We start from the raw sequence: 20,225 nt of genomic DNA, 5'->3' as shown, positions 1-20,225 counted from the left end.
GCATTATTTCCTTCTGCTGTTACTATGAGAATGTACCGTATAATGTCATCTTAGACACCACTTGACTTTGTCTCCACTGACCTCCAAAGCTCTCTTGTAGTCACCCAGGTGAAAAGCACAGTAACCAATCCACAAGTTAGTGTCGTCTTCTTGCTCCCCGACATGGCGTTTGAACTTCACAATAAAATAGGAAAAAAATCAGGAAAAAAATATTTTAATAGTAAATGCTTTGGCTTTTACTTACTTATTTATTTGTTTGTTTTGGCTTTTTGAGACAGGGTTTCTCTGTGTAGCAGCTCTAGCTGTCCTGGAATTTACTCTCTAGGCCAGGTTGGCCTCAAACCCACAGAGATCCGCCTGCCTCTGCCTCCTGAGTGCTGGGATTAAAGACGTGTGCCAGCACCACCTGGCTTGTTTTTATTTTTTAAAGGTATACTGAGTGGCTGATAAACAGGTAAAATGGTAAACAACAGAAGCTGAACCATATGCAGGTAAATGACACTTCCACTGACAGGAGTCAGCTATCACCTACTTGTCACAGAAATCCTTTGTTTCAGATATGTTCGATTTGTTTTTCTGTGTTTGTTAGCACCTTATTCCAGAAAGTATGTGAGTTATGTAATAATTCTGGATGATGTTCGAGAATTATGTAAAACGTTTAAAGCAAGCTGGGCAGTGGTGGTGCATGCCTTTAATTCTAGCATTCGGGAGACAGAAGCATGAGGATCTCTGTGAGTTTTAGGCCAGCCTAGTCTACAGAGTGAGTTCCAGGGAAGCCAGGGCTACCAAAGAGACCCTGTCTCAAAAAAAAAAAACAAAAACATTTAAAGCCAAATAACTGAAGGTTAGAGGCCAAGCAATGGTTCTCAGATAGCACTGTCAGCCTCTGTCCCTGTGGGAATGGGGACTTAAATTCACATCTGCCTCCAAAGCACAGGCTCCCATCACTGGGTTCTACTGTATTCAATATTACACATCCATCTTATCCTATTAGCACACATGCATTAAAGAATAGCTCCTAATGGAAAACATCCCACTAGCTTGATCAGGCTAGTTTACAGACTAGAAGAGTTAAAGGTGTACAGAGATAGTCTTCTTTGTGTCCACTACAAAAACTTAAGAATTTCTCACCTAACAAAAAAGGAGTTTTACTGCAGAGGAAAGAATTGAGAAGGGTTCTCAATTACCACGTGCCCTACTATCATTTCCATTGCTGTGATAAAGACCCTGAGCAAAGCAATGTAGGGAGCTGGGCATGGTGGCACATGTCCTTAATTCCAGCACTTAGGAGGCATAGGCAGGTGGAACTCTATGAGATTAAGAGCAGCCTGCTCGGGGGCTGGAGAGATGGCTCAGTGGTTAAGAGCATTGCCTGCTCTTCCAAAGGTCCTGAGTTCAATTCCCGGCAACCACATGGTGGCTCACAACCATCTGTAATGAGGTCTGGTGCCCTCTTCTGGCCTACAGACATACACACAGACAGAATATTGTATATATAAAAAATAAATAAATAAATATTAAAAAAAAGAGCAGCCTGCTCTATTGTTTAAGGCCAGCCTGGTCTACATAGAGACTTTGTCTCAAAACAACAATAATGACAACAATAACAACAACAGCAGCAAAAAAAAATACAGTGCTTCTTTGGTTGAAAACTGAGTTCCTTGGACAGAGGTAATACTGTATAGAATTGCAAGCAGGCATGACTTCAAATTTCTGCCCTGCCTTCTCTCAGTGTGGGCTGTCACCTGGAATTATAAACGGAAAAACCTCCTCCTCCTCTAAGCTTTTTTGTTTTGTATTGTTTTGGTTTTGCTTTGTTTTCATCTTTAGTCAGCCCTGGTATTTTTATTTTGAATTATGTGTACTACGCATTTGCTGCTCTCCTAGAGGACCCAAGTTCAGTTCCCAGCACCCTCATAAGACAGTTCACAACTTTCTGTAACTCTAGCTCCAGGGGATCCAGTTCTTCTGGCCTCTGTGGGGAGCTGCATTCAGGCACACGTATGCACACACCGACACAAACAACTACACATCATTTTAGAAATTCTTAAGAAATTAATAGACATGTAGCTGAGTAGGGGGTGCATGCCTTTAATTCTAGCATCTGGGAGGCAGCAACATGAGGATCTCTGAGTTCAAGGCCAGCCTGGTCTACACATCGAGTTCCAGGGCAGCCAGCACTACACAGAGAAACTCTGTCTCGAAGAAAAAAAAAAGGACATGTATATGATATTCAGTCCTCTGACTTGCACTGCTAGATCCTTCCAAGTCCTACTGCAAAAGATGAGAGTTGACGCAAGAAAGCCAAACAACTGGACTCAATATCAAAGCACTAGTAAGACAAATGGGATTTTTTTTGTATGGAATACTGAGAAACATACATCAAGCTAATCAGAGCAATTGCTATGGACAGTTTCAAAGACGCGGAACTATAGAGTTACACCAAAGGAGCAGTAGAAAATGCAGTCCAATAGACTCCAGTGCAGCACAAGCGGACCACGCTGTCAGAACACTTTATCCTTGGTGCACCCTTCACTCTTCGCTGCTGCAATTTCCACACGTGGGTTCTCCAACTTCAGTCTCCTACGACAGTTTGTGTCGGAAGGACTTCTTAGACTATGTACCCAAAATGCAGCTTCCTGAGCACAACTGCAGACCTAGTGAATTCACACTGGTAATGCAGGAGCCTAGGTCTACAAAAGTCTAAGTAACTCTCCTTGGCACCTCCAGTGCATATTAAAAGGTGAAGTCTACATGCTGGGGCTGGGCTGGGGGGAGAACTGTGGCAGAATACTTACTTGAGACCCCAAATTGGATCCCCAGCATTGATTCCAGAAAAGGATAAAAAGATGACACTGATATGCAGGGTTAAAATTCTTTATGAGTTTACAATATTTTTAAAATAAAACCGGCACAACCGCTTAATTTCTTTCTTTTTTCTTTCTTTTTTTGTATTTTGTTTTGTTTTGGGTTTTTGTTTTGGTTTTTTGAAACAGGATTTCTCAGTAGCCTTGGAGTATGCCCTGGAACTCGCTCTCTAGACCAGGCTGACCTCGAACTCACAGAGATCCTGCCTCCCTGTCTGCCTCCCGAGTGCTGGGATTAAAGGTTTGTTCCACCACCACCTGGCCCAATGATCATTTAATTTTTATAAGCGAAATACTATTATAGGAAGAAGTTATAAATCACTCAGAAATTAAGGCAAAGAACTGTGAATTTACACTGTATTATGTGTAATGTTGTATTTTTAGGTTAGATTCACCATCTGTGGGACTAGAGAAAAATAGTTTTAAGTGTATGAGTGTTTTGTCTTCATCTCTTTCTATGCCCCATATGTATTCCTGGTGCTGAAGGAGGTCAAAACACCTCTGATCCCCTGGCGTTACTAATGGTTGTGAGCAGACATGGGGGTGCTGGGAATCAAGGTCCTCTAGAAGAGCAGCCAATGCTCTTAACTCTCAAGCCATCTTTCCAGTCCAAAAGTTTTTCTGTTTTATCAGGTTTGTAGTTAACTCGGAGTCTGGAATACATGTCTGGCTGTATTTACTTGGGTTCCCCAGAATGTACCCGCCTATTCCAATAGCATAGTAACCAACATTCACCAGACTTAACCCTTCTTTGACATTACCTCCAAAAGAGTAATAGCGCCAGTGAAATCTCTTTGCGAAAGCAGATCTTCTAGTTTTGGAATCTTCCTGCCTTTCTTCTTTCTTTTGTCACTGTGCGGTGATTCCCCGCCCACAGCGGGTTTGGCTCTTGAAAGCATCTGTAAAACAAGCAGCAAAGACAGTTCAACTCAAAAGTCATTTTTAAACTGAGCGCTGTGATTTACAAGTCAAATCCTTAGCAACAAACACTAGTAAGTCTATTCAGATTCTTTTTAAACACGCATTTTATTAAAAGAGCCATCACCTTCTACTAAAGGGGAGCCAAATAACTACTTCTAACTACTTATCCACAACCATCTACTTATCCATAAGAGACGAACACTTCCCGCAGCTTCTACCATCTCTGTCTTCCCTCTGTCCACAAGCAGATCTGGTGTCGGAAATGGAGAAGCAGAAGGGAAGACAGCATCGGGGTATTTTTCTTTGCATCCCTCGTTATTCCCCGTGGAAACACTGCAGGGATAAAGGGATCGGCCCCTGGAGACACACCTAAATTCTATCCAATAGTGTGCTGGGGGCTCTAAGCCCGGGTAAAAACCTATTTGAAGTTCCCCCTTACTATTCAAAGCTACTAACCATCTTGGCGTCGGTCCCGTGAGCCCCTGCCGCAGATAGTCAGCAAAGGCTGTGTCTCGGCCAGTTGCCACATCTACACAGCGAGCTCCGTCTCCACGGCAACGCGGCCAGGAGGCTGGTCCTTCGATGACAAGAGCTCGCCCGAGAACCAGTGCTCGCAGCTTCTTGGTTCCGTGCGTTTCCACCGCTAGAAGAGACATTCTTCTTAAGGGAGCAGATCTTTCTTTGGCTGTGGACGAAAATGTGGTTGTGTCTCTGCTTAGGAATGTAATGTAGGGAAAGGCGACTTAGAATTACTATTGCAATTAGGAAGTACATTTCATATGCAAGTTTCTTGGGAAGATAATTTTTAAGAACCACTTCCGTTTTGTCTAGGTTCAATTATATAGCTGCAGGCTGTCTGGCTTTTTGTCTTTGTCTTCCGCTGGTACCCGCTGAACCGAAGGGTAGTTTGGAGGCAAAAGCAGCACCAAAACATTTCCTAAAGACACTGTTAATCCCAAAGATGGGAGGAGAAAGACCACGACCCAAACCATCGCAGCCAAATTAATTAAAGCAAATTTATTCTTATATACGGGCTAACTCCCCCTAAGGCGGGCTTCAAGAGGTCAGCATTAGTTGTGAGGAAAACACGTTTTTTATAGAGCGCAGGGGTAGGGTTTCCAAATTTGGAATTTGTTGGGCAAAATAGGCGGGGTTACAGGAGCAGCACATAAGTATAACGAGTTAACCATAACGACCTCCTGAAAGAAACACAGTTGAAAGGTGGGCATAACAGATAGTCATAACAAGATGGTCATATAGCCTTTTGAAACAAAGGTAGGGTTGCAAGACAATTATAAACAACTTTTTGAAATAGACATGATTGCAAATCCTGAAACACAGTACAAAACCATTCATAGTTAAGGTTACAGGTGGGGAATGGTCTAATAGTCTAATTTTTTGTTTGTTTTTATTTTCATTTTTTTTTTTTGAGACAGGGTTTCTCTGTGTAACAGAACTGGCTGTCCTGGAACTCGTTTTGTAGACCTGACTGGCCTCAAACTCACAGAGATCTACCACCACCGCCCAGCAATAGCCCAATCTTTGAGAAACAAAGGTTTAATGATAAATAGGAATGAACCTAATTTGAGTTTATTATAAGATGGCTTTTAGCCAGGCTTGGTGATGCACACCTTTAATACCAGCACTGGGGAAGCAGAGACAGGAGGATCTCTGTGAGTTCGAGGCCAGTCTGGTCTACAGAGCGAGTTCCAGGATAGTCTCCAAAGCTATAGAAAAACCCCATCTCAAAAAACTAAAACAAATAAATAATAATTGGTTTTAAGTCTAAGATGGAGGCCGACTGGTCCTTCAATACACTTACATACAAAAATTAGAAACTGTAAAAATGCGTGTTGACTGGATTTACTCCAGAACACAGTGTTAATATGTTTGCAAAAATATTTTTAAATAACAGAGTCATGGGATGTTGGATCTAGAAGGGACCTTAGAGGACATCCAGTCAAATTTTCAATATTAGCAGATCCTCTAAAGCCTAAAATCTTATTAACAATTTAGGAGAAGTGAGATTACATAGTTGAATTACTTTGCATACCACCCTGACCAGCCCTACAGAGAGAGACTCACATATACCATAAATGTCTAGAAGGCCGGTATGACTTCTAGATTCCTTTGCATCGTCATCTCGATCGAGCCTTAGTTTCTCCTCTCACAACTGCAGTCTGCTGAAGAGCGAATGAGTTTTGTCCTATGTACACACTTTTAGATATATGCAAACCAATCGATATCCAGAGCTACATACCAAAAGGCAAATGTATACACTTCAGAGATGCACAGATTCACCAGCACACCACTTAAAATTCTTTTGTATACAAATTTCAGAAATGTTTCGATTTTCAGTAAAAAAAAAACTCAACAAAATTATTTTTAGATATTTTTTGTGTCGTGATATAGATGACAGATACTTTAGTTGAACTAGTCAGATAATTATAAAACTCATCTTTTAAAAGCACACCTCAGTAGACTTTAGTGTATCCATAACAGTGTATCCTTTACCAGACTTAAATTCTCCATCACCCCAGGAAGGAACCTACAAGGTACAGCAGTTAGTCAACATTTTGCTCCCTCTTAGCCTCTGTCAGCCGCTTATCTCTTTTCTGTCCCTGTGAATTTGCCTATTCTGAACATTTAGGAGAAATGAAATCATACAAGGAAGAACCATATTCCACATAACTAAATATTGAAAATTTCAAAATCAGCGCAGGAAATTGTTGACTAAAATGTTTTATCATTCTACCTTGACAAATAAAACATGTAGACGTTTGGGCTCCAGTTTAGAATTCTCAGACTTGTTGACGGGTGTGGCAGTGCAGTAAGATCTAACTCCAGTTCTCAGCCTTCAATCCCTTCTCCTGCTCAGGCCTTTAACCTGCACTGAAAGGGCTTTGGGCATCACTGTGGACCCTTAGTCTACAAATCCAAGCTTTAGGCACCCATTTAACCTGGAATTTGTCACACTCTATGGACCTAAAGGGAAAACACCCAGAGAAGAGCCCTACTCAAGTGAGCAAACAGACTAGAAGAAGTTGGTTGGGTACAGATTCACTACTCTAAGCGTCATGGTATAAAGAAGAGAGTACGAGAACTCAGTCCTGCAGATCCTGTCTAACATACAGTTTAACATAGTTGGTGTAGAACACAGAGCAGAGGGCTCTCTTACTATGGTCTAAAGTCAGTGTCACTGATAATGCTGTATGCCACCCCACTGAAGTTACTAAATCGGTTGAAATGGTCCCTGATTTCTGAAAGCGTGTGGTATCGCCTTACGTCTCTGAATCCTTGCAGAGGCTGTTTGAGACTTGCTGTAGTTACAAAGGACAGACTATGGCCCTGAGTGTGCTTGAGAAGTTCTTCTGGACAACAGCTCATACCTAGTGTTATAAAGCATGTGATAACATCAGCACGGGACTGCTGGCTGCTGGGGTGACAGACAAAGCTGGGACTTGTAGCGTTGTGATAGTTGGGAGAGAAAAACGGCTTCTAAGAAACTTTAATACATATCTAGACTGTGATGGTTGTATTGCCATGGAACTATACCCAAGCCATTGACGTGCACAAATAAAGTGAATTTGAGTATAGTGAGTGTATCCCATGAAATCTGATTTTGATTCTTTAAATAGGAATGTAGTTTTGAACTCAAGGCAGTATTCTCTTCAAGATTATTCATTTTGATTGTATGTGTGCATGCCTGTGTTTGTAGGTACCCACAGAAGCCAGAAGAGGGTGTTAGATTCACTAAATTGGGAGTGACAGTCAGTTGTGAACTGCCCTATGTGTGTGTTGGAAACTAAACCCCGCTTCTCCACAAGAACAGCAAGAGTTCCTGACTGGTTAGCCATCTCTCCAGTCCCTCAACAGGTTTGTTTTGTTGTTGTTTTTTATTTTGTTTTATTTTGTTTTGTTTTTTGAAATTCTGTCTCTCAAAATTTACCCTGGTGCATACTGGTAACCATTCAGAAACCAGCGTGGGAATTATGCCTCTGTCCTTCACAGAGCCAGGAGCTGCTGAGGAAATTGAAGGTATTACAGAGTTTAAATAGGGCCTGACAGGGAGGGGAGACCTGGTTCAGCATTACAACCTGTGCCTAGCATGTGTGAGACCCTGATTTCCATTCCCAGCACAGAAAAAAGGAGCTCTGAGCATTTGTCCATGAGGATGGTTTCCCATAAATGAAAAAAGAAAATCTCTTGGGGTGGGGGGAAGCACTCCATGTTTCCACAAGAGACCACAGTAATTCTATTCAAGTGCTGTTAGCCTTTTCATTTTTGTTCACTAGATTTATCAATAGTTATCAAAAGAATGTTTTGGGGTTGGGGCATGGCTCAGTTATTAAAGTCCTTGGCCCACAAGAATGAGGACCTGAGTTTGGATCTCCAGCACCTACAAAAAAGACTTGGCTCGCCACTGTAATCCAAGATCTGGGGAGGCAGAGAAAGGCGGATTGCTAATCTGTGATGAGCGATGATGATGAGCGCTGGGTTCAGGAGCAGACCTGTGAGCTGAGGTCAGAAGACAACTTTGAGGAGCTGATTCTTTCCTTTCATCTTTATGTGGACTCTAGCAACTAGACTTAGGTTGTGAGAGTATCATTCCTTTTTCTGGATGAATCATATCCCATTTTATGAACAGGAACATTTTGCTTAAGTCTTCCTATTATTTAAAGTAGTGGATGCCTAGTAAGTGTTCAGAGCTTGGTGTTCCCATTAGCCTCCTACTTAGTGTCCTGGAGTCTGGAGCATAGCCTCCATCCTGTTCTACTTTGTGTTAGATTCAAGGAAGTTGCCAAACCACGCACAACGTCCTAGATCAGCAGTTCTCAACCTGTGGGTCGCAATCATCAGAAAGCACACATTTCCAATGACCCCAGTAACTAAGACATCCCTCAGTAGCAAAATTACACTTATGAAGTAGCAATGAAAATAATTCTAGGGCTGGAGAAATGGCTCAGTGGTTAAGAGCACTGGCTGCTCTTCCGGAGGTCCTGAGTTCAATTCCCAGCAACCACATGGTGGCTCACAACCATCTGTAATGAGATCTGGCGCCCTCTTCATGCAGGCAGAATGTTGTATACATAATAAATAAATAAAATCTTTAAAAAAAAAAGAAAGAAAAGAATTCTATAGTTGGAGGGGGTTTCACCACAACATGAGGAACTGTATTAAAGGGTTGGAGCATTAGGAAGGTTGAGAAGCGCTGGCCTACATGCAGCATGCTCCTGGTCCTGTCTTTGTCTGCAAGGCTCATTCCTATTATGACCTTTTATATATTGGTTTTATCTCTATTTTATCACATGACAATGACTGGTTGTATGAGTAATCAGGAAAACATACATTAAATCACAAGGCCACCCCCCCCCAAAAAAAGCTACAGTCAAGCTGTGAGTCTAGGCTGTTGTCACATGATGTCTTGACTCAGGCTGAAAGTGCCCTTTCCAAGTGGTTCACCCCCTTGTGCAACGTCGCACTGGCTGTCAGTGGGAGAACTTAGTTATCCACCGCATGGACCTCTCCATTCGATGATGAGAATGTCTACATCATTTGAGACTTGACTTCCCACAGGGGAAAGAAAAGAGAAGCCACAATTTTATGATCTAATTTAGGAGCATGGTGTCCTTTCGGATTACTCAGGTCCCTCAGGCAATTTACCTGCAGACAAAACTCACCAAAACCCAACTGGAGATTTACTCTAGGCATCAAGTTAATCCTACCCAAGGATGCAAACATTCCCATTTCTTCTGCTTTTGAACTTGATGCACAGTAAGAAGTGTTACCAAAGTGACAGTGTGGGGCTGGAGAGATGGCTCAGTGGTTAAGAGCAGTGCCTGCTCTTCCAAAGGTCCTGAGTTCAATTCCCAGCAACCACATGGTGGCTCACAACCATCTGTAATGAGGTCTGGCACCCTCTTCTGGCCTGTAGGCATACAGACAAAACATTGTATACATGATAAATAAATAAATATTTTTAAAAAAAAGTGACGGTGTGGTAGTTTGAATGTAATTGGCCCTATAATCTCAGGGAGTGGCACTATTAGGAGATATGGCCTTGTTGGAGGAAGTGTTGGGGGTGGGCTTTGAGGTCTCTTACACTCAAAGTACCGCCCAGTGTCACAGTTCACTTCCTGTTGCCTGTGGATCAAAGATGTAGAATTCTGCCGGGCGGTGGTGGCGCAGCCGGGCAGTGGTGGCGCAGGCCTTTAATCCCAGCACTCGGGAGGCAGAGGCAGGCGGATCTCTGTGAGTTCGAGACCAGCCTGGTCTACAGAGCTAGTTCCAGGACAGGCTCGAAAGCCACAGAGAAACCCTGTCTCGAAAAACCAAAAAAAAAAAAAAAAAAAAGATGTAGAATTCTCCAGCACCATGTCTTCCTGCATGTCACCATGATGATAATGGATTAAACCTCTGAAACTGTAAGCTGCCAACTTAATTAAATGTTTTCTTTTATAAGAGTTGTTGTGGTCATGGTGTCTCCATGCAGCAATAGAGACCATAACTAAGACAGAGGGCATGCAGCCTCAAGTTCCTCATTTCAGTTCCAGCAATGAAATCTAAATACATACTGAGAGAATGACTGACCTTTCTCTTCTATGCGGTTAGATCTTACTTCTCTATTTAACAACATCATCCTTGCCTAATTCATTTCTTCCAAGGAATCTAGCCCCTGCACAAGTTCAAGACAAGTTCCCTGTCTGTCCCCTGCTGCCTGATCATGTGACTAATGTTTTTCCCCCACACGTATCTCAGTGGAACACCTGTTTGGTATGGACTTTGTACATTCCATCTGACTCAACTCAGCTGTAAATGTACTTTTAATTTCTATGACTTAGCATAGCTGACTCATTAGAGTCACTCTCTGTTGTCTCCTTCTGATTGGTAGTTAACTGATTCCTATTGCTTGCTAAACCCAAGTGTCCTTACAACTCCAGGTTTGTGCTCTCCACAGATTTATGTCTTTGGAACTCTCAATATACGAAGATCTTCCAGTAAAACAACATTAAACAACAAAGTAAAACAACCAAAACCCCAAGAATAATAGACAAAACTAAAAGCAATGAAACAGCCAATTCTTCCTCTGGTGATCTGAAAATGCCTTCCTTTCTCTTGACAGTCCTCTAGAATGAGTGATCTATACTCAGTAATTCTCTTTCTTTCTTTCTTTCCTTCTTTCTTTCTTTCTTCTTCTTGTTCTTGTTCTTCTTGTTCTTGTTCTTCTTCTTGTTCTTGTTCTTCTTCTTGTTCTTGTTCTTCTTCTTCTTTTTTGTTTTTTCGAGACAGGGTTTCTCTGTAGCTTTGGAGCCTGTCCTGGAACTAGCTCTTGTGGATCAAGCTGTCCTCGAACTCACAGAGATCCACCTGCCTCTGCCCCCCGAATGCTGGGATTAAAAGTGTGCACTACCACCACCTGGCTATGTGTTGCTTTTATTGGTTAATGAATAAAGCTTTTTGGGCCAATGGCTTAACAGAGGAAAGTAGAGGGGATCAGAATAGAGATAGAGAGAAAGAGTAGGCAGAGTCAAAGAGATGCCATATAGCTACCAAGGGAGGCAGATGCCATGTAGCTTCCCAAGAAGCAAGAGGAAACAAACCACAAACCTCATGGTAAAATACAAAATAATAGAAATGTGTCAATTTAAGATTTAAGAGCGAGGTAGAACAGTGTTGTAATTAACATAGTTTCTGTGTGGTTATTCAGGTCTGGGAGGCCAGGAAAGCAAAAGCAGTCTTTGACCACAAAATTGTGCCTACTGTCTGGCACCACATAAGACCTAAAAAAGCTTAAGAAGGGGGGCTTCTAGACCCACAAAAATGGGAGCCAAATACAAGTTCTTGGTAGCCATATATTTTTAGACAGCCTATTTGCTGGCAACAAGCAGAGGTGCAGCTCCTTTAAGAGAAGGTTTCCTGATAGCGTTAGCAGCAAAAACTCTGTGGTTTCTTTAAGAAACTGCTTACTGGTTTGTGTTGGTGGCACAAATGGCTCTGTCTCTTTCAAGAGTTCCTGCTTGAATGAGGTTTGTGGGCAGCATGCTGCAAGTTACTTGATGGCAGAGTTGAGGTGGTGTGACTCTCACCCAGGAGTCAAAGAGCTGCCCATGAATGTACCTCTGCCATGTTAAAAGGCTGAGAGAGGCAGAGTCAACATTCAGGGCCACCATGACCATACTGCTTACCGTTTTTAAAAGTGCTTCTTGTCAGAAAATGATTACAGATATAATAAGACATATTTAGATGAAAAAGACCTCTGAATGAGTCACGGTGATGGATAAATGTGCATGGGCTTAAGAGAAAGAAAAGAAAGAATATAGACAGTCATAGATTAAAGGAATAAAGATAATAAACATTAAAAAGTAATAGAGAATAAAAAGCCAATAAACATAAAAATATACAAAGAGTCTGGATTATATATGCTATTGTGTTTTGTTTAAATTTTTTGACTGTTAATGAGCTAACTGTAGAGAGACATTTTTCTGGGGACTACTAAGCCAAACCAACACATATATTTTAAAGGTATCTTGACTCCAAGTTTGTTGTAATTTGGAAAAGAGGTTCTGCTTTTGTGTCCAGAGAAGATGAGAACTTATGGATTTCTTCCAGGATAATGTGGTTTGATGGAACAAGACCTCTGGAAAGGTCTCTATGAACCATAAAAATACTTTGCCCAACAAATATCAGAAAGCAATTTGGAAAAACTACACCCACATTCCATGAATTATTGTTTATAAATGTTTATTTTCATTTTAAAAGAATTGGTTATAAAATGGTCACAGTCAATTTATAAAAAAAGGAGGGATATGATATAGAAATGAATGCTTTGCATTGGTATGGATCTTGGCCTATTGATACAAATTTAAGGTTGATTTTGTTACACTGTGTATATGTATTTCTGGTCTTAAGTTATTATATTTATACAGATCATTAAAATTTAATGTATAATTAAAAGTCTAGATTAATAGTCATTTATAATAGTCAAACTTGTAGTCATGATAGTTAGGTTTTCTAGATATACAGAGATATATTTCAGCTAGATAATCTTCAATACTTCAAAGACCTATAGAATATGGCATTTAAAATGTTTTAAGAACTCAGACTTTTCTCAACAGTGAAACATGTCTGCTTCTGGCAGCACCAATTACTTCAGAGAGGTTGATGGGCATCGAAGAAAATCATTATGGAATTTACTTTTAATGTGATAAGGCTAGCCATTTGGGGAAGAAACTGCTCTTGTCTGGACTGCTTGACAGTACGCTGTATAAGCTGGACATGCAGGACTCATAGAAAAATGATTGCTGAACTTGCCCAAGGAAGGTGAGAAAGTCATTCAGGGATCCTGCTTCAGGAAAGAGTCTGTAAGACTCAGGACTCTAAAGACTGACAAACTGCCAATATAGGCAAAACAGTTTTCCAAATTTCCTGCTTCATGGAAAAGTCCGCCAGATAATATGGGCCTGTAGGCTGAAGATCTATGCCCCAATGTTATAGAAGAACTTTGGGTGACTGTCCAGGCAGCAAGATGTCTCTATCAAATCTAGAGTTTTGGAAGTTGCTTAAATTATATTTCCTCTTTACTTAAGTAATATTATATCCTTCTGGGGTCTTTGATGGAGTTGAAGACAGATAGTTATAGTTTTCCTTAGTTATGATAAAAGATCAATTAGATATGAAACTTTAGACTCATTAAGAAGTATTGTAACTATAAATCTTGCTTTATACCTGTTTTGCTATATGTAATTTTACTATGTTAAAGTTAAAACTTTCCTTTTTAATTAGACAGAAAGGGGGAGATGATGTGAGTTTTTTTCTATATATGTGTTGCTTTTATTGGTTGATGAATAAATATGTTTGGGCCAATGGCTTAGCAGAGTAAATCCAGATGGGAAATCAAAAGAGAAATAGAGAGAATAGGTGGAGTCAAAGAGAAGCCATGTAGCTGCCTCGTGGTAAAATACAAAATAATAAAAATGGGTTAATTTAAGATCTAAGAGCTTGCTAGAAATATGCCTGAGCTGTTGGCCAAACAGGGTTGTAGTTAATACAGTTTCTGTGTGGTTATTTGGGTCTGGGAGGCCAGGAAACAAAGAGCAGTCTCTGAGTACATGTGCCACCACCACCTAGCTCTCCTTGATTTGTCATCTTACTCCTCTGAGAAAACTATGCACCAAGCTGGAGTATAATGCTGGATATAGGAGCATTTGCTGACTTAAGGACTCATGCTCAGGACACAAGGTTGAGTCCTAGCAAGGACTATTGCTAGGAGAACTCCTCAAAGCCCAGAAAAGTGATGGCACACAGAGAGTGATATTGAAATTTCTAAGTTGCTATTGAAACTGAAGAGGAGAGAAACAAAAAGTAGCTATGAAGAGGCACAGTGCTGACTTTCTCAGCAGGACATAACTGATGGGACATAGAACTGTCTTCAGAGTTGACTCCCTGACAGCCATGGGGATTCTAGGACCTCTAGGATTGTAGCTGAGCCCAGTCATTTGCCAGCAGAAGCTGGAGAACTGTAATAACAAAGCAAAGAGCGGGAGCGAAAGGACACATCCTGTAAAGAACTTGGAGAATGTAAACAGAACAGAGTTTCCCAAGGAAGAAAATAGATGTGTGGTCAACAATGTGCAGTTTAATACATGCCTTCTGTAATGAAAGGGGATTAAAACCAGGAGCACATGCCTTTAGCTACAGTACTTGGAGAGCAAAGGCAGGTAGGTTTCTCTGAGTTTGAGTTAGCATGGTCTACGTATAGTTCTAGGTCAGCCTGGTCTACATAGAGAGTTCCAGGACAGCCAGGACCACCTAGTGAGACGCTGTCTGAGAAAGAGTTGGTGGTGAATAAGGAGGAATGTGTTGATGGTGCATGTGTACAACTCAAGGAAGGGTAAGCCCCTAAAACCATGTTCAGTTACAGAATGAGTGCCTGAAGAGATGACCATGTCCCCTGAGGGGAAACCTCAAAAACTATTCAATAATGTACTATAATAACTTTGTCAGTTCCTCTCTTCAGGTGGACACGATTTGTTTATCATCTCTGACAAGATGCCTGTTGGGAAACACGTATTGTATTGGAGAGCCACTTGCTCCCTATCACTGGGATCTAAAGTCTGAAGTCTCCTGCCTTTGTCAGCAGTAAATGCAAATCAGACCCCAAGAAGAGGTGCCTCCTCCCTCTCCCACATTCTCCGTGTCACAGTAATCTTATCTCAGAACAGTGCAACACAGGGGAAAGAGGAATGTTTCCGCGACTGTTAGGGACACAATCAGAGCTCATCTACACCCAGAGATCTCAGGCATCCTCACGGTCCCTAAGGTAGAGCTGGGCAAAATGCAGTCTTCAGTAAGGTCCAACTTGGCGTGGTTCCATGGGTTCTTGGAAGCACCGGTGGCCGTATTTGAGATTGCCATACTTGGATGATAGGGTCTTCCTTGCTTCCATCTGAGCCTGAAGGATAAGAGCTGGTGAGTATGGAAGCAAGTTGAAGCATCTGAAGTACTGACTCTACTATAGAGCAGAGGGTATGGTAGCCATGGGTGCTTCCTCTTAAGTATCTAAGGGATGGAGAACTATTTAACTATTTAATCTTTCAGTGAGCCTTGCAGCAACTAGGATTGCAGAGAATGACCAGGAAATAGCCGTCTATGCCCAGGCCTGAATCTTGAGGTGTGTGCCTGGCAGCTGTGAACCAGTGCATGCTTTCTTTACTCCGGTCAGTCAGTAGTCACATAGACAACAACTGCTTACAGTACTGTCCCTGGTTCACTCGCCAGTCCTCTGTGATAATCCACCCCGAAAACCAAAGTGCTTGATCAGCCCACACAACTTGACACCAGTCCCCTAAATTGATGAGAAAGAGGTGGAGAGCATGGGAGAGATCCTGGGGCAGGGGACACGTGTTCCCGAGAGTGGAAGCTAAGGGTGGTAGCATCGCAAGCCTTTAAACCCAGCACTCAGGAGGCAGAGGCGGGCGGATCTCTGAGTCTCAGGCCAGGCTGGTCTACAGAGTGAGTTCCAGGACAACCCTGTCTGTCTTGAAAAGTCAGGGGTGGGGGTGGAGGGAGTGAAAGAAAGAGAGTAGGAAACAAACCCCTTGAAGACCTAGCCACTTGCTACTTCATCAAAATTTTCAGAGATACAGCCGGCGGTAAAGCGTGACTTTTATACCAGCTCTCGAGAGGCAAAAGCACGTTGACCTCTGTGAGTTCTAGGACAGCAAGGGCTGTTACACAGAGAAACTCTGTCTTGAAAAAATAATCAGAGCTACCTGGACACAATAGTTTAATAGGTAAAGGTCTGCTGCCCAGTCTTACTACCTGAATTAGATGCCTGGAGAGAACCAACTTCTGCAAATTATTCTCTCTCTCTCTCTCTCTCTCTCTCTCTCTCTCTCTCTCACACACACACACACACACACACACACACACACACACAAATGTTGAATAGACTGCTGAGATGGCTCAGGGAGAAGAGGAGCTTGCCTTTAAGTCTGACAACATGAGTTCAGTCCCTGGGACCTACTTGGTGGAAGGAGAGAACTGATTCCCCTACAAGTTGTCTTCACACATAGGCACACACACATACATAAGAAATGTAATAAAAATTTTAAAAATTAACCGGCGGTGGTGGCACACGCCTTTAATCCAAGCACTTGGGAAGCCAAGGCAGGTGGATTTCAGTGAGTTCAAGGCCAGCTTAGTTTACCAAGTGAGTTCCAGGACAGCCAGGTCTGTTACACAGAGAAACCCTGTTTCAAAAAAGAACAAAAAAAAATTTAAAAACTAGAGTTCCAGTGGTTATTAGCATCCTCAGGTACATAGCACACAGCAAAGGGATGCTTCTCACTTTTTTTTTTTGAGACAGGGTTTCTCTGTGTTGCTCTGAAGCCTGTCCTGGAACTAGCTCTTATAGACTAGGCTGGCCTCAAACTCACAGAGATCCTCCTGCTTCTGCCTGCCGAGTGCTGGGATTAAAGATGTGTGCCACTACTGCCTGGTTTAGGGCTGCTTCTCACTTTCTTTACTGGAAAGAAAGTAGCAGAGAGCTTGTGAGGGATCTGGTTTCTCACTGAGGACACACACTGTGCACAACCAGCACCACTGCCACTTTTAGACTCCATCTAGATCCATATTCTGCTGCAATAACAAAATACCTGAGATCAAAGTCATTTACAATGAACATTTAGAGTTATTGTGCACACAATTCTGAGGTCCCAAAGCATCTGTCTTAGGTTTCAGTTGCTGTGGGAAAATTCTGCCAAAAACAACAACAACAACTCAGGAGAGAAGGGTTTATTTTGCTTACACCTTCACATCAGTTTCTCACTGAGGGCAGCCACAGGAAGAACTTAAGTAAGAACATGGAGGCAGGAACTGAAGCAGAGCCTTGGAAGAAAGCTGTTACTAGGCTACTGGTTTGCCCTCCATGGTACACTTTGTGTTCTTATATAGCCCAGGACCACCTGACCAGGAGTGGCACCACCACAGTGAGCTGGGGCTTTCTTTCTTTCTTTCTTTCTTTCTTTTTTTTTTTTTGGTTTTTTGAGACAGGGTTTCTCTGTGGTTTTGGAGCCTGTCCTGGAACTAGCTCTTGTAGACCAGGCTGGTCTCGAACTCACAGAGATCCACCTGTCTCTGCCTCCCGAGTGCTGGGATTAAAGGCGTGCGCCACCACCGCCCGGCGAGCTGGGGCTTTCTGTATCAATCACTAATCAAAATTCACACACACACACACACACACACACACACACACACATCCTACACACTTGCCTATGGCAATCTGGTGGAGATAGTTTCTCAATCGAGATTGTTCTTCCCAAATAACTCTGGCTTGTATGAAGTTGACTGTGGTGATACATTGTTTGTACTCTAACAAATAAAGCTTGTTTTTTTTTAATTTATTTATTTATTAAGGATTTCTGCCTCGTCCCCACAACCGCTTCCCATTTCCCTCCCCCTCCCCCGATCAAGTCCCCCCCCCCTCATCTGCTCGAAGAGCAATCAGGGTTCCCTGACCTGTGGGACGCCCAAGGACTGCCCACCTCTATCCAGGTCTCGTAAGGTGAGCATTCAAACTGCCTAGGCTCCCACAAAGCCAGTACGTGCAGTAGGATCAAAAACCCACTGCAATTGTTCTTGAATTCTCAGTATTCCTCATTGTCCGCTATGTTCAGCTAGTCCGGATTTATCCCATGCTTTTTCAGACCTAGGCCAGCTGGCCTTGGTGAGATCCCAATAGAACATCCCCATTGTCTTAGTGTGTGGGTGCACCCCTCGTGGTCCTGAGTTCCTTGCTCGTGCTCCGTCTCCTTCTGCTCCTGATTTGGACCTTGAGATTTCTGTCCGGTGCTCCCGTGTGGGTCTCTGTCTCTGTCTCCTTTCATCGCCTGTTGAAAGATCAGAGAATCTCTTACCTTGCTAACTCCTCAGCCAAACAGGGCCGACCTCATGTCTCCTCCTGCCTTATATTCCTCTCTCCACCCAGCCATATTTCTTCCTGTATGTCTATACAAACCTCCAGGCCTCTATGGTTAACTAGTGGTTAGCTCTGCTCTCTGATCTTCAGGCAAACAAGATATCACCACAGTTGGCAAATAAAAATCAGAACATTCTAACTTGAGATCATGTTGTGCAGCAATATTCTTCCTGAGGATATTCTACACACAACTCTACTCACCCCAGAAGAGAAGCCCACGGCCAACCCAAGTACAGATAGCACCAACATGCAACTTGGTGAACCAGGAGTTTTATTGGGGTTATTTACAGAAATATAGGTGAGCAGAAATGACTCAAACACAGCTGCTTCACTGAATGGAATCCACAGTAGAAACTTAAGCAGGAACATGTCAACATGGCTGAATATGGGGCACACCGCAAAGCCTACAGGCAGCTCAACAGGTTGAAGATCATCTGTTCTAAGTGACTCTGTTGGTCTAAACCTCTTCCAGGCAGTTCTGCTGGTTCTCTTCCTTGAGAGTCTTCATTGCAGATTGTTTTTCTGAGAGTTACTCTCAGCTCTTATTGCTTTCTCTGACAGGAAGAAGCCTATAGAATCTGGTCAATTTCAGGAACTTCCTGAAGTGATTCTGTGTTGTTTATCTTCCTGTTTCAGGAGCTTCCTGTTTAAGAAGCCTACATCTGGTCAGTTTCAGGAACTTTCTGAAGCAATTCTGTGTTATTACCTTCCTGTTTAAGGAGCTTCCTGTTTAAGAAGCCTACAGAATCTGATCAGTTTCAGGAACTTCCTGAAGTAGTGTTTACCTTCCTATTTAAGAAGCTTCCCTGCAGGATGAAACATACCCCTGGCAATACCAAAGCATGCATGGGCAGCCCATTTTATATTGGGTTTCATGGTCTTAGTTGATAAGGATGACTGATCAGGTCCCACTGAGATGCGAACTTGGATTGCTGGATTCAGAGTCCAGAGTGGTTTTTTTTTTGTTGTTGTTGTTGTTGTTGTTTGTTTTTTTTTTGGTTTTTCGAGACAGGGTTTCTCTGTGGTTTTGGACCCTGTCCTGGAACTAGCTCTTGTAGACCAGGCTGGTCTCGAACTCACAGCACAGAGTTCTGCCTGTCTCTGCCTCCCAAGTGCTGGGATTAAAGGCATGCGCCATCACCGCCTGGCTCAGAGTCCAGAGTGTTAACCATTACACCACAGGAGCTGGTGCAGGATGGAATATTTCAGTCTCAGGAAACTATTATACATCAAACAGTTCTAATAAGGCAAAACAGAGCAAGTAGGCTCACACAGGTCAATGCTCCTCTAATGGAATTACAAATGCCATCATGGGGATCATTCTCCCCTCACATCATCTCATCCTATCTTTATCAAATCCCAAATAATTTTGACATATGAATTTTGACACATTATTTTTTGGGATACAGATTCAAACTATAACAAACTAGGTTGGTGTTGCATGGCACCTACAACTCTGGAACAGGACGAGGCTGTGATACAAACAGCCCCTTCATTTTGAGCCATATCATTTAGAATAGCTTGTAGTATTGAAGGTGCTGGGGGAAAAAAAAAGCTTCATGTGAGCCGTGTTGTAGTGGCACACGCCTTTAATTCCAGCAGTCGGGAGGTAGAGGCATGTGGAACTCTGTGAGTTTGAGGCCAGCCTGGACTACAAGAGGTAGTTCTAGGACAGGCACCAAAGCTACAGAGAAAGTTTGTCTCAAAAAAACAACAAAACAAAACAAAAAAATCATGTGAGCTGGGCAGTGGTGGTGCACTCCTTTAATTCCAGCACTCAAGAGGCAGAGGCAGGTGAATCGCTATGAGTTTGAGGCCAGCCTGGTCTATGGAGCAAGTTTCAGGATAGCCAAAGCTACAGAAGGAAACCCTGTATGTGTGGGGAGGTAGGGGTGGGGGCGGGGGTGGTAACAAGGCCTTAATCACATCCACTAAAAGAAATTGATATTGCCTCAGGA

General features: G+C 42.6%; 1 protein-coding gene across 3 annotated transcripts in view; it reads right to left on the bottom strand.

The window, feature by feature from the left end:
- Ttc26 (tetratricopeptide repeat domain 26) overlaps positions 1–4,340 on the bottom strand; it is a 44,863-nt gene extending 40,523 nt beyond the window's left edge. For all 3 annotated transcript variants that reach the window (XR_005976433.1, XM_041675541.1, XM_041675542.1), the window contains exons 1-3: positions 4,245–4,340; positions 3,629–3,766; positions 82–174 (exon numbers count right to left, since the gene is read on the bottom strand). Coding sequence is in view for 2 of the 3 variants with exons in the window: in XM_041675541.1 (XP_041531475.1) it covers positions 82–174; positions 3,629–3,766; positions 4,245–4,247 (234 nt within the window). In the remaining variant the exon portion in view is untranslated. The remainder of the gene's footprint in view (positions 1–81; positions 175–3,628; positions 3,767–4,244) is intronic.
- Between the last annotated feature and the right edge of the window lie 15,885 nt (positions 4,341–20,225).

This window comes from Microtus oregoni, unplaced genomic scaffold (genome assembly GCF_018167655.1).
Source record: "Microtus oregoni isolate MIOR12 unplaced genomic scaffold, Mior012 000026F_ref0000081, whole genome shotgun sequence".
Lineage (NCBI taxonomy): Eukaryota > Metazoa > Chordata > Mammalia > Rodentia > Cricetidae > Microtus > Microtus oregoni.
The sequence above is the reverse complement of the archived record's forward strand: the minus strand, read 5'-3'. Positions and strand labels throughout refer to the sequence as shown.